The sequence below is a fragment of the Mya arenaria genome, chromosome 9 (assembly GCF_026914265.1).
Source record: "Mya arenaria isolate MELC-2E11 chromosome 9, ASM2691426v1".
Classification (NCBI taxonomy): domain Eukaryota; kingdom Metazoa; phylum Mollusca; class Bivalvia; order Myida; family Myidae; genus Mya; species Mya arenaria.
The window spans coordinates 12132087-12146902 of NC_069130.1; the positions used below are offsets into that span (position 1 = coordinate 12132087).

At 32.7% G+C, this 14816-nt stretch overlaps 1 protein-coding gene and 4 non-coding genes across 7 annotated transcripts; 1 reads left to right on the forward strand and 4 right to left on the reverse strand.

Annotated features, from left to right (window-relative positions):
• Positions 1-373: 373 nt before the first annotated feature.
• LOC128203375 (uncharacterized) lies at positions 374-11988 on the forward strand. 3 transcript variants are annotated; one of them, XM_052904777.1, is made up of 4 exons: positions 374-578; positions 8418-8513; positions 10416-10500; positions 10708-11988. In XM_052904777.1, exons 1-4 carry the CDS (start codon positions 525-527, stop codon positions 11622-11624), a joined length of 1152 nt encoding a protein of 383 aa, XP_052760737.1. In that variant the 5' UTR covers positions 374-524; the 3' UTR covers positions 11625-11988. The 3 variants fall into 3 exon arrangements, with proteins under 3 accessions (XP_052760737.1, XP_052760738.1, XP_052760736.1); XM_052904778.1 differs by lacking the exon at positions 374-578 and adding an exon at positions 4669-4713; XM_052904776.1 differs by lacking the exon at positions 374-578 and adding an exon at positions 4826-4978.
• Trnar-ucu (transfer RNA arginine (anticodon UCU)) lies at positions 2596-2668 on the reverse strand. The gene has a single exon. It is a non-coding gene; the product is annotated as a tRNA-Arg (tRNA).
• On the reverse strand, positions 4006-4077 carry Trnad-guc (transfer RNA aspartic acid (anticodon GUC)). The gene has a single exon. It is a non-coding gene; the product is annotated as a tRNA-Asp (tRNA).
• Positions 11989-12366: 378 nt separating the features above from the next.
• Trnad-guc (transfer RNA aspartic acid (anticodon GUC)) lies at positions 12367-12438 on the reverse strand. Its single transcript has one exon. It is a non-coding gene; the product is annotated as a tRNA-Asp (tRNA).
• A 348-nt stretch (positions 12439-12786) lies between these two features.
• On the reverse strand, positions 12787-12859 carry Trnar-ucu (transfer RNA arginine (anticodon UCU)). Its single transcript has one exon. It is a non-coding gene; the product is annotated as a tRNA-Arg (tRNA).
• Positions 12860-14816: the final 1957 nt, after the last annotated feature.

Sequence of the window (14816 nt, forward strand, 5' to 3'; positions counted from 1 at the left end):
AAACAATGTTCACTTTAAACGTAACATTTAAGTTGGGCTGATTTCGTTTGTTTGATTTTCGTAAAATTATCAATTGTTGATTTATATTAACAGTAATTTTAAATATCGCCATTGAATCTTGTTCCGACAAGCTTGATTAAAGCACGCTTGAAGTATGATACGTAAACCACTAGCACGGGCCAATTATATTTACTTTCCTTTTAAGGCAAACATCACGCTCGCGCCACAATTCGACTATCGCGTGCTTGATTTAGTTTTACCTACCTTTCTTATCGTTGTGAATGTTTGCTTAAATGTGGTTAAGACTGGAGCTTAAATCAGAAGTATTAGGGATCGATATTGATTAAAGTAATAAAAAAGAGATCACGTTCAATTCAAATGTTAGATCTTAAGCGGAACATGTTTTGAAATAGCTGTCAGTTAAAAGAAATGCTAAATGTTTGTGTAAGCTATATTATTTTAAACCTGCTGTTTTGGAATAGAAGATCGTGCAGCGTGTATTAAGAACGTGTCTCGCTATTGATATGGGACCGCCTACGTCACCAAACAAAGACAAACCGAAAGGCATTCAACGAAAGGTATTTTTTGAAAACATTAGGTTTTTTTTAAATATTGTAAATGGATATATTATCTGTTTAAAGAAGTGTATAAAAAACAAACTTTTTTTAAACAACTAATAGTCTATGTTGATAAACATATTCTGTGGAGTTTGCAAATTGCAATAACTATCTCACTGAATCAATTATGCGGTTATAGAAATACTTTCCTCTTGCAAACAGTAGGGGTATTTCATATCAAATTCAAACTTTCGTTCATCCTTCATTCAGGTCCTTTTCCATTAGTCGAAAGATATATTGTTTTTGTTTTTCATAGTTTACAACTACAATCTAATAAATTAAAATGATTTACATACTGTTATTATTTAAAGAATTATTCAGAGAAAAAAAACAGGCCCAAACAGAGTTTTATTAAGAGATTATATCAACTTGATTATATCTGAATCATGCACTTCAGATTATCGAATAACTACGTCATGAGTTGATCCTTTAAAAAGGAATAATCTATGACAAGATTATGAATACTCTTTTTGAAAGAAGACTGAAATTAGTGGTTTAACTTTATAAATGTTTGAAGTTATTTTGGGGGCGTTTTTGGAATCTTAAATTCTTAGTTATTTCTTAAATCAGCCGTAAGAGCTTACTATCAGTCAATTTAGATTGAATGTTGATTGCAGATCATTGTTTTAACATTTGTTTCGAAACAAAATAAGGCGTTGGAATCTATAGTTGCAACACTATTAATACATGTTATGTTTAACGTTAAACGACATGTTTCTGCTTGAATGAATAAAGAAAGACATCAATTCATATGTATTTCTTAAATTTGATCGATTTGAGAGATCTGTACCAAATAACAGCTATATTCTTTAAAATTGAAACTGATCCGATATGAGTTAGCGGTCATCATGATAATGAATGGGCATACTAAATCATTTACCAAAACACTAGCAAGGGATTTGTTTCTTTGTAAATATATATCACTCTTTTATGCCGCCTATGAGTCTTTGTTTTAATCTAGTTTTATACACTGCGGTGACAATACATTATGTTTTATCTGAATTGTCCTTCATTTATGCTACAATTTATTTTTTAACCAATGAAAAACATTAAAATCTCGAAAAACACTTTTGTTGCATGAATGTCATTTTAACACTTTACAACACGTTATATTATCAACTATAAGCACATATAACAAGTAATTAAACAAGAAAATAAGTTTAACGCGTTAACGTCCAATGTCTGGTCTGAAAAACGTATTCTTTGAGTGTTGTTTAAATGCCATCCCCACATATACAGTCTGATACGAAAACATTTGTATGGCCTTTATTCCAACATAGCCTCAAACTGATTGTTGACGACCATTAAGTCCATATAATAATATAGACTCTTCATCGTCATGAATGCACATAATGTCAATTAACTTATATTAGACCAATATAGACCCTAGACCACTATTTATATGAAACACTACAGAAACAAGTCCAGTAGAATAAAGTTTAATTATAAACCCCGTTCAATGGCACAGAGTAAACGCCAATGAACAGAAATATGTTATGTTGTGTGTATATATCGTGCAACTATTATGCAATTCCGTCGACATTCCTATATCGAACGCATGTGTTGCCTTACTATAGTACTAACATTGTCGTCATAACATGGGAATTGTTATCATTATCCAAGTGTTAGTTGGAAAGGATTCGGCATTTTAACCGCACCGACCAGAGTTATATTGCCTGCTCCTACCTTTTCACTAAGCCGCCGCCTGGTGAAGCACTGTCAAAACATTGTCATTTTAGAAACACGTTTTTCCAAGTGTTTGAGAAAACCAATCTTTTTATCAAATTCTCGTAATATACCGAAGGCGGGGTTCTTTAAGCGGAATAGACTTTTCCCTTTGTTTCATTTAAAATGGTGAAGAAAAAGATCATGTATCTTTGTTAAAAGTGTTCATTAGAAGCACAATATTGCCTTTTAACGTAGCGTTAATGACGTAATTTATCACATGGTATACACACACTGAAGACAAAACGGATTTCATCCCCGGCGGGATTCGAACCCGCGACCTCTGGATTAGAAGTCCAGCGCGCTATCCACTGCGCTACGGGGACATAAAAGTAGGAGTTGCGTGCTTATCTTTTTACAGTCGACAGTGAATTTAAAGTACTAAGTTATTTAGAAATTAAACTTGAATACTGATAAAACCGATTTTAATGCTTATTGTCAACTGTTCAACCAACAGTCAAAACTCGTTATGTCAAAGTCGTTGGGACCTTGGGAAATACTTCAAGATAACGAACATTCGATGGAACTGAAATATAAAAAGTGTTGAACTGAACCAAACACATTCGAAAACGGTTGGACATAACAAGAAAATTGAGATAACAGAGTTCGACATATCGAGTTCCTCCTCCATGACACTTAAGCGAACACCAATCTTCAGAAGACAAGTTGGGACACTTACCACTGCGCTATGTAGGAATTTGGAATTGAAATATAAGACATAATCGATTATGAGATATAAGTCATATACCTCACACGCTACCGTTACGTTTTCCTTCAATTTTTCGTTTAAAAAACGTATGTATCAAAAAGATATTTTCGAGGAAATCTATCCTTCATTAAAGCAAATTGGGGAGGATCACGTTATTCATAAGAAAAATATCTCCGCTTGCAGAAAATGCAAACACGTTTCTTTTTAGTAAGGCTATCATATACGCATCAATTTTGATACTGCATTTGTTTATATTTTGGAACCATTATATTTCATCTGTAATAACAGTATCTATCAATGATAATTGAGCATAGTTAGTATGTTTAATTCAGATTTATTATCCCGGTAGCCGAGAGGACTAGGGATTACACTGAAAAGTCATGTTTCAGTTTGAATTCTACCATGAAGATGTTCAAAATGTATCACACTGAAAGTTGATTTATGAAAGATTCTCTTAATGGGGGATCCTATTACAAGTGAAAATGTATACTCTGTGAAATAAATAACATCTTGACATCCACTTAATATTGAGCTAGGACACATCTCAATGGGTGATAAATTGAACAGGCAAATCATGTTGTGTTTAAATAATATATATTCTGATGTTCGAAAGTAATAAAATATATTTAGTTACAATCCTTGGGTTTTCAATTACCACTCGATTTCTTAATAATAAACAATACTAATGACAGAAGTAACATGGTTATAGTTTGAAATGTACATTGAAACACTTGTATTACCTGAGCCGCATCCCTCGATTTAGGGCCTTCGGACATGTCTGATACGATAACATGTGTACGTTAAAGCTCTTTATTTATATATGTAATATAACGAGAAAAGTAACAAAAGGATCAGTTTGGCCTTTATTCCAACGGCAATGTATAAACCTGCATTAAACAGATATGGCATTTCAAGGCGGAATTCCACACCACGAACATAACATTAAAAGATTTGCTCCCCGACGGGGAATCGAACCCCGGTCTCCCGCGTGACAGGCGGGGATACTTACCACTATACTATCGAGGAAGCGATGCCTGTATGTGCTACATCGTATCATAAATTATGAGACATAATCAGATATGGGGTATTGGTCTTAAAACCTACACGCGATTATTCCTTTTCCTATACATTGCAATGTTTTGTAAACATACTAGATAATGTACGTATTTGAAAAAAGTAAACAGATTATCGCATGATGTAATAGCTTTTTACATTATATTGTGTGAATATTTGTGAAGATAATTAAACCCATATATTGCTTATGGAAATATATAAATATCAAGATTCATTCATTCATTCAATTCACCAAGATCAAATTTATTCTGATAATCCGCACATGAGCAATATTTACTTAAAACGTAACATTAAAGTTGAGCTGATTTCGTTTGTTTGATTTTCGTAAAATTATCAATTCTTGGTTTCTATTATCAGTAATTTGAAATATCGTCCGTTAATCTTGTTCCGACAAGCTTCATCATAGCACGCTTGAAGTATGAAATGTAAAATATAAGCACGAGCCAAGTATATTTACTTTCCTTTTATGGTAAACACCGCTCGCGCCACAATTCGACTATCGCGTGCCTGATTTAGTTTTACCTATTTTTCTTATCGTTGTGAATATTTGCTTAAATGTGGTTAGGACTGGAGCTTAAATCAGATGCGGTATGTATATTTGGGATCGATATTGATTAAAGTGATAAAGAGAGATCACGTTCAATTCAAATTTTAAAGCTTAAGCAGAACATGTTTTGAAATAGCTGAGAGGTAAAAGGAAAGTTGATGTTTGTATAAGCTGTATTATTTTAAAGCTGTTGTTTTTGAAAGTGGGAAGTAAATCGTGCTGTGTGTATTAAGCAAGTGCCTAGCTATTGATATGGGACCACACACGTCATCAGATAAAGACGAACCGAAAAGCATTCAGCGAAAGGTATTTTTCGGAGAAGATTTTTTTTTTTTCAAAAATACTGCAAATGGATATAATATCTGTTAAAAGAAGTGTATCATGCCCATCAATATATTTTTAAACAAATAATAGTCTCTTTTATAAACATATTTTGTGTAGTAAACAAATTGCAATAACTTATCTCACTGAATCAATCGTGCGAATATAGAAATAATAATATTTTGCAAGCAGTAGGAGTATTTCAAATCAAATTCATTTTTTTTGTTTTTCATTTCTTAAGGTCCTTTGCAATTAGGCGAAAGATAAATAGTATTTGTATTTAATAATTTACAACTACAATCTAATAAATTAAAATGATTTACATACTGTTATTATTTAAAGAATTGTTTAGAGTAAAAGCAGGCCCAAACATTAGGAACATTCATGACGCTGAATACTCTATACATGTAGTATTTTATGTACTGAATGATCGCCCGTTTTGTTAAGAGCATAGCATTCAACTTGATTATATCTGAATCATGTACTTCAGATTATCGAATAACTACGTCATAAGGTGAAGTGGCCTTTAAAAAGAAATAATCTATGACATGATGATGAATACTATTTTTGGAAGAAGACATACATTAATGCTTAAGTATTATAAGTGTTTGAAGTTATTTTTGGGGCGTTCTTGAAATCTTAAATTCTTAATTCTATCTTAAATCAGCCGTAAGTGCTTACTATAAATTAATTTAGATTGAATGTTGATTGCCAATACAAGTTATAGCATTTGTTTAGAAATTAAAAAGGGCGTTAGAATCTATAGTTGCAATACTTTTAATACATGTTATGTTTAACGTACTGTAATATATACTCAGAATAAACGAAATGTTTCTGCTTGAAAGAATAAAGAAACACATCAATTAATATGTATTTCTTAAATGTGATCGATTTGAGAGATCTGTACCAAATTACAGCTATATTCCTTTAAAGTGAAACTGATCCGATATGAGTAAGTGGTCATGATGATAATGAATGGGCTAATAAATCATTTGCCCACACACTATCAAAGGATATTTTCTTTGTATACATATATTTGAAGAAAAAAAAACGATTTTATTGTCGCCTATATGTCTTTGTTTTAATCTAGTCTAATACACCGTGGAGACAATAAATTATATTTTATCTAAATTGTCCTTAATTATAATTTAATACACCGGCGGACAATAAAAATATATTTTGTTTCTGAATAGTCCTTCATTTATGCTACATTGTATCATTTAACCAATAAAAACACGAAAATCTCGAATACTACTTTTGTTGCATGTATGTCATTTTAACACTTAAGCAACGCGTTATATAATCAACTGTAAGCACCTAGAGCCAGCTAGATAATAACAACAAGAAAACAAGTTTAAAATTCAACGTTAACGTCCAATGTCTGGTCTAAAAAATGTATTGTTTGAGCATTGTGAACCTGCAATCAACAACTGTACAGTCTGATACGTAAACATTTGTATGTTAAAGCTTTCAATTTCTCTACGTTATATTACAAGAAAGGTAACAAAAGGATCATTTGGGCCGTTATTCCAACGGCAATGTATAAACCTGCACTTAACAGCCTGTTGGCGACTGTTCAGTCCATATATACGATAGAGTCTTCAACGTCATAAATGTTCATAATATCAATTATCTACCCTACAGCAATATTTATATGAAAAATACGGGGTCCTACAAGTCAAGAAGTAGACAGTTTCATTCTAAACCCCGTTCAATGGCACAGAGTCAACGCCAATGAAACAGAACAGAAAAACCCATCCACACACCAGAAAAAACAAACAATAAAACTAAAGATCACAAACACTTAATATATGGAATAAAAAACTAGGGTCATTTTTCAAGTATTGTTAAAGTCAGAAAAAATGTTATATTACTTTGGGTTTGTGTGCACAACCACAGATTATCCCATCAATCCCGAATAAAGAAGAAGAAGAAGATGATTTTATTTCATTTCAAACATTCAAAATACATGGTTTCAATTAAATAAGTCGAAATGACCCTTGATCATTGCAAAAGCTGATACATATTCATATATATATTTATATGGCGATCATAGTCAATAGTTCAAATGTAAAAACATTTAGTATTCGAGCATGTATAGCACATAGATAAACTATACACACAAAGAAATGAAAGTAATATGCGTTTAAATTCAAGGCTTAAACTCTTTATAAATTATTACGCTACCTAGTTAACTCTTTCCGTATTTCAAAAGCTCTAAATACAAAAACTGCAAGATTTTTAACTACATTAACATTCTTCGACATAAAAAGCGCAGTTGTTTTATACATGCTTGGATGTAGACGATAGTATCGAGGTAAGTATCTTTGTCTAATATCGGTATACATGTTACATTCAACAAGAAAGTGGAATTCATCTTCTAAAATGTTACACGATGGACATATCCTATTATCAATATATGTACGGTTCCATCGACCGGTTTCAATACTTAATCTATGAGATGATAACCTCAATTTGCTGAGCGCAATCCTATATTTTTCAATATTAACGCATTTTAAATAAAACTGAAAATCAAAGAAAAATATATTTTAATAAAACAATGCCCTAGAAGATTCAGTCAGCCTCCTATGAAGGTTTTGAACACAATTATCCGTTAGTCTTTGTTTAAAAAGTGATAGAAAACTCGTGTAGTCTCCTACATCTTGTACTAACCAGACATGATAGAAACCCAATGAACTTAGAACACCTTTAACCTGTGTTGCCCAGTTATGTTTTAAAGGACGAATTTCAATATCATCTAACATGAGTTTATAAATAAGATTAATGTATTTGTGTTCCGGAGAACAAATAACCTTAAACCAGTACTTAATCATGCTTATAGTGCTGTGTGTCTGAATATCTAGTTTACCGGCCTCTGCTTGGATAAAATCATTTTGTGTACTAGTTTTCACAGATAGTATATATTTGATAAATTGAGTATGTATCCTTTCTATATGAATTCTTTTAATAGATCCCCATACTTCAGACCCATGTAACAAAATTGGCTTAATAAGTTTATCGAAGAGCTCAATTTTATGTTCTGGAGTAATATTAACGAATTTATTTAAGTATTTTCTTAATTTGTATATCGCCTTTTGCGCTTGACCAGCTAAGGTTTGTATGGCCTGCATAAACGATCCCCCTGTTGTAAAAACTATTCCTAAGTACGTAAAATTATTTACAATTTCAATGGTGGCATCGTCATATAAAAACTCCAGATAAAGTAAACACGTATATGGTATATTTAATTAAAGTATGCATTAACTTGAGAAAAATAAAAAATAAAACTGCTTGACTAAACTTTATATATTAATTACCTGAACGTATTACAGATATATATACCACACTGTCTGATTTTAGTTCATGGGTCCGCTCTAATGGCACGGGAAATAGCTGGTATATTAACCAACATATCTGATTTCAGCTGAACAAGCCCCTGATCGAGAAGAGACGACGGGCCCGCATCAACGAGTGTTTGTCGCAGCTTAAGGAAATAGTACTGGAGGCAAATAAGGGAGAGGTGAGGTTTAAATAAAAGATTAATATCAAATAATAAAAGATTAAATTTAGTTGCTTGTGTAACACAAAATTGGAAAATTGTAAAATCAAAGGAAAGGATTTTAACAAAAGATGCTTCTTTAACGTGACAATAATAGTTAAACATAATATGACAGTATGCACAGAAACACATTAATTATTGTTTTGTTATATTGCAAGATCCAACAAAATCAATTGTCATTTAAAAGATAACATCTTCATTTACAAACACAATACGTTTTATACGAGCACATTACGTTAACACTATATAAAATGATCACTTTTCATATTGCTCATTAAATAATGCATATAAAAGGTTGTATGATTTTAGATACAACGACTACATATCGCCAAATGTTCATACATATTTCAGAGATGTAAAGAAAGACATGCTTTCATGTGCAAAGAAAACATCATTAATGCAAATCCAGATGCTTAAAATAATAGAGTAGCCTGTTGCAAAATCGCCTTTCCAACCCAAGCACATTTACAATGCATTCGTTTTTTAACACAAACAATTGTTGATTAGTAATCAGGTTTGACTATAAATCGCGTGGTCCATTTGTAATCAAACTTCATTCATTCTAAAAGAAAGAAAATAATACAAATAGTTACCATACAATACCATAGTTAACATACATACCAATACATGTCATATAACATACATATCAAGGTTCCTTTTACATGGCTACAACAAATACAATAACATACATGCAATACCCGCAAATGTCGCATTTATTTGTACTAAATGAACTTCCAAAACAATAAAAAGTGCCTACTTGTCAAAATAAAAACGGATATGTACTAAACGAACCATTATTTCTTATGCACCCACATAAACCAATATTACCCAGGCGCCCAGATGGTAACCCAAACTGAAATGTAAAACCTCAGGCTTTACACCGCCCAAGTATTAAGTACACGATGTCAATTATAGTAGGTGCGTGAAAACCAACAGCAAGCAATGTCAAAATTCGAATTATCAAAAAAAAAATCTTCATTTGGTGCATAACTTTGGTCTTAAATATCATGTCAAGGTTTCTAAATCTTAGATTGTGCTATAAGTTATTTGTAGATTTATTTAAATAATTCAAATGATCTGAAAGAAGGGAGTAATCACATCACGTCTTTTTAAACGTTAACATGCTTATCTACTAAACTACCTACAACTGTTATTGTTGCTTTAACCTAAACTGTTCAAATACGCTTCTTTTTAATAAAGCTTTCACATAAGCATCAATTTTGTTATCGCGATTATTTTTAAATTCGAACATTAAACGTTGTTTTTAATCGCAGTTCATATCAATGATAATTCAAGTGCTTCTCTCTTATATTTAATTATAATTTAATAGCCCGGTTGCCAGGAAGACTACAGACTTTGGAAAAGTCATATTTTGGGTGGACCCCCATCGTGTTTATATGTAAACACATCGATTTGTGAATAATGAAAGATTACATTACAAGGGTGGTTCTGTTATATAATAAAATGTGAACTCTGTCAACGAAATAACATCTTGACATTCACTTTATTTAAACAGAGGAAACCCATTAACGGCTGAAAATTGCGCATTTAAATCAGATTGTGTGTATTAATAATGCTATACTTTCTGATGATAGAATCGTATAAAACGTATTAAGTTACAAACCACGAGCAATAACTTTACCGTAACAATGATAGTCGTACAATCAAAATTCATTTATCAAATGAAAGAAAGAATTTATTCTTAATCATTATTATGACATTGCATAAACTTGTCAATAGTGGGTGAAATTCGAAGTTTGTATAAAGGCATCTTTATCTAACGGATCCAGTTGTGGACCTTTTGATAACAATATGGTAGAAAGAATGTATTTCGAATTTAAGAAAAAAACATTACTTTTTCAGGCCAACAAACCATCGAAGCTAGAGAAAGCCGACATCTTAGAAATGACAGTGGACTTTGTGAAATCCCGCCTCGTCTCACATTCTGGTAAAGCGCAAAGTTTGCCGTAAATATGCGAAACAACATTTAAATAAATATTAATTCAGGATCAATGTTCAATGCATTGGACTCAGTCTAGAATCGCAATAGTTTATATTTATGAGTCAAATATCAAATACTGCAATTTTGTAATATTATACAAAAAACGTGAAATTGTGTTAACGTTGAAATAAAACAAACCTGGTCTACTTTCAGATCTAAATGCAAGGAATGCAACCCCTCCATCAACACTGTCTGATGGTGAACGGAAATATCTCGCTGGCTACTCGAAGTGTTTGGAGGAAGTTTCCACTTTCCTTGAACAATCTACGAATACAAGTCATATATTACAGAGGAACATTGTACAACATATGTCCAATAAACGTGACCAGAAGAATTGTGCATTTGGAGTGGACATGGATGAATTTCACGGTATTGACGATCTGACCTTACAAAGTAATATAGAAAAACAAGTGCCTGAGCAGAACCCACTTGGAACCGGCGTAAATCCTGAACAAACCCAAAGCAGTAACGAGAGAAACGAAACTGAACAGGGGGGAACATTCCAACATTTGTCACAAGAACTCAAACAGCATCCAAGCGAATTACAATTGAGTTTTAAAGTTTCGGAAACATGCAAACAAGTGCCAGTTTTACCTGTAACGCCACAATGCCAAACTTTGGACTTATCAACGGTGAAACCAACATTGATTAGTGAAAAAGCCACTAAAAGATGTGCAAACATGAAGAAAACATGTATAGAAAATAATGGTCAAATACATTTAGAAGTCAAATCAATGACTCAAGTCCGACCAAGTTATATTTTGCCACCAATGCTGCAGCCAGTTGGTATGTTGTACGGAGGGCAGTTTTTGTTGTTACAAATCAACCCAACCACAGTACCACAAACCACAACACACGTTCAGTGGAACTCTTCATTTGTACCAGATGGAAATACTGACACCCCTTCCAGCCCTTCGTATTCTGATATTTTGAAAAATGCCAATGACCTACTTGAATGCACTTCGTCGCAAAATCAAACAGCAAATCCAAGCAATGTTGAAAAAAGAATTTTAACAGACAAATCAAATAAACTTAAAGATGGTAATGGCCATCAATGGCGACCGTGGTAGTGTCTAGACTTTTGACAAAAAGGGAGTTCGTTTCATAACATTATGTTGAAATTGAGGATTCGACGTTTTCTTTAATGCTTACGCAATACATTGTTTATTTTATTGTAACAGATATGTACAAAACCTTCCAAACATAAAAAATAATGTCTGTGATATAATAACTATGATGGAAGAATGTTTATCTGTTTATAACATATGAAGTATAGTTTTATTTTAAATGTATGAATGCATGGTTAAATGGAATAAAGGCGCTTACCACATGCTTCACTGAATAAGTATGATATCATCAATGGGATATGTTCAATACTCGATACTTATTGTGAGTAATCGCTGTTTACATATAAATGTATGTGATCTTGATACATAAACGTCAATATAATCATGTAGATACTCCCCTTCTACTTGCCATTTGTCCATGTTCAGTCAAGCGTTACATCGATGATAAGTAGATGATTCTCTTTCGAAGATATTTTAGAGCTGTTTTCCATGCGGATATTTGCCATTTATATTCCATTTTATCGGGTTTACTTTCTACAAATAATTGTACATGTAATGGGTATAACATCCGAATACTCAACAAGTTAATGGCTTCATTTGTTGTGATGAATATTATATACACTTGACTAAATTTACAGATCGATGGTACTCTGGACATCTTAGTGAGTTTTGCAAAGGTAGACAAAATGGAATATGGCATTTCCGGAGGCATTCCTTTCCACAACCAGGCAATTAAAAGGAAATGCTCCCCGACGGGGAATCGAACCCCGGTCTCCCGCGTGACAGGCGGGGATACTTACCACTATACTATCGAGGAAGCGACATTTTAGACGCTTGTTCGTATTAGTAATATAGGAAATAATCGCTTAGTATGTTATTCATATCGGTTAAATTCTTCCCATAACACGTTTTTAAACATTTCTATACAAAACATATTTGACCAAACCTTACGATATGTTCGAGAAAATATAATACCTGAAGACAATTGAAGGTGGTGGTGGGGTTATATCATAAACAAAACCTCAATTTACGTAGATACCCGCGCCGTGTGTGTGACTGGTACATTACACGCTATTATTCCAATATTCAGTATGTTTCTGTTTGCTAGGTTCATTTTTGAGGGTCGGGTCAGCCAAGTTCTTTCTATGAGACAAAACAAATGTTGCATCCCCGGCGGGATTCGAACCCGCGACCTCTGGATTAGAAGTCCAGCGCGCTATCCACTGCGCTACGGGGACATGATTTTACTACCACACCCTTACTTTATTTATTGGTGAACAGTGTACAGTGAATTTAAAGTACTCCGCAATACTTGCAGAATACTACATTTAAACTCGAATACTGCCAATACCGCTTTTTACCGCTAGTTACCTAATATAAAAAACATACACAAATTTATATACGTATATATTTAGATATAAAATTAGATAAATAGTTAACATACATTTAAAGGAATTTTTCCCGATGGGGAATCGAACCCTGGCCTAGCGTACGACAGGATGGGAAACTTAGCACTTAAATGTCGAGGAAGCTACTTCGATTCAGACCTATCGGAAATAAATTCTTTATTAATACGTTTCCTGCTAACATAACAAATTTCCTAAAAAATAAAAAAACATATTTGAACAGCCATAATTGTTATAACAATATTTTAATCTTGAAAGGTTCAAATATAAATGTAGCAATGATATAAAGTTTATGAACAATTAGAACAAGACTCATGACCTATTATACTCACTTTCTTTTCTTCATGTGCAATTATTTCAACTTTTGACAAAACAGCTTTTTAATATATAGATATTTGACTACAACGAAAGAACAAGTGTAGCTATGACGTAATTTCAACATCTTACCCAGTTGGTCTTGTGGTTAGGAATCAGCATTCTCACAACTTTTTCCTTTTCGCTTTCTGCTGTATTGATATATCTTTTCAAAACTAGGATTGAAAATACGAAATTAGTGTAGATGTCGGTTCCTTGAAGCAACTTGTGTATGGCCAGACAAGCGGATTAAGAGGAGCGTGTGTATTAAGAGCGATTTAACCGCGGACAGTTGGATTATCAATGATGGATACAGGTCGAAATTATATTTTAACTATAAGAAGTATCTAATGTCTACCTGTTCATCATTTTTCTCTTGTCTTGCTTTAGTGTAATGTATAGCAATTAATTCAAGCTGAACATTTCTAGGCTACTCAACTGTTTGAAAAAATCGGCACTTAAAAGCAATAATTTAATGAGCTTTTTTATAACATACGCGATAGTGTACATAGTATTAAAGTCAATGGAACATTATAATGATTGATGTTCGTATTGGGGGTTAATTTGATGGTATTGATGATGAGATTGTGGGCCGATATAAATACTTAGATTCATGCTGATAATCCGCAAAAAAGCAGTATTTACTTTAAACGTAACATGTAGGTTGAGAGGTTTTTTCTTTTGTTTCGTTTTTGTAGAGCTACCAAACGGTGATTTCTGTCATCTATAATTTGAAATATTGTTCGAGATTCTTGTTCCGACACGTTTGATTATATCATGCTTGAAGTATGAAAGGTATATTGTTCGGACCTTACCTATTTACTTTCCTTTTATGACAAACATCACACGCGCCTGGCTTGGACTGTCGCGCGCTTGATTTGGTTTCAACTACCTTTCTTATTGTCCTGAATATGAATATGCTTGCAATGAAGTTAAGACTAAAGCTTAAATCAGATATGGGAAGTATTTGGGATTGATAATGAATATAGTAATACAAAGATCTTACTTTACGTTAAGTTTTGATTTTTGAACTGTGGACACTGAAACGTGCTGCGCATATTGGGCACGTGCTCCGAGATTGATATGTGACCTCCTACGCCATCAGATAAAGACAAACCGAAAGATATTCAACGAAATGCATTATTATGAAAGAAATATTATGTTATAAGACATTACAGACGGATTTAAAACTTTATCTCAAAAGTAGATTCAAACAAACAATTTTATTTTTCTTAGTAACGACAAAAGTTTTCTAAGAAAAATATTAATAAAAAGATGATAACTTATATCAATTAATCAATCGTGCTGATACAAAAACAACATTATTTTGCAAGCAACGGGAGTATTTCAAATCGAATTCAAACTTTCGCTCATAATTTGAAAAATAACAGGTTTAGACAGAGTTTTATTTAAGACATTGCCATCACCTTGAGCA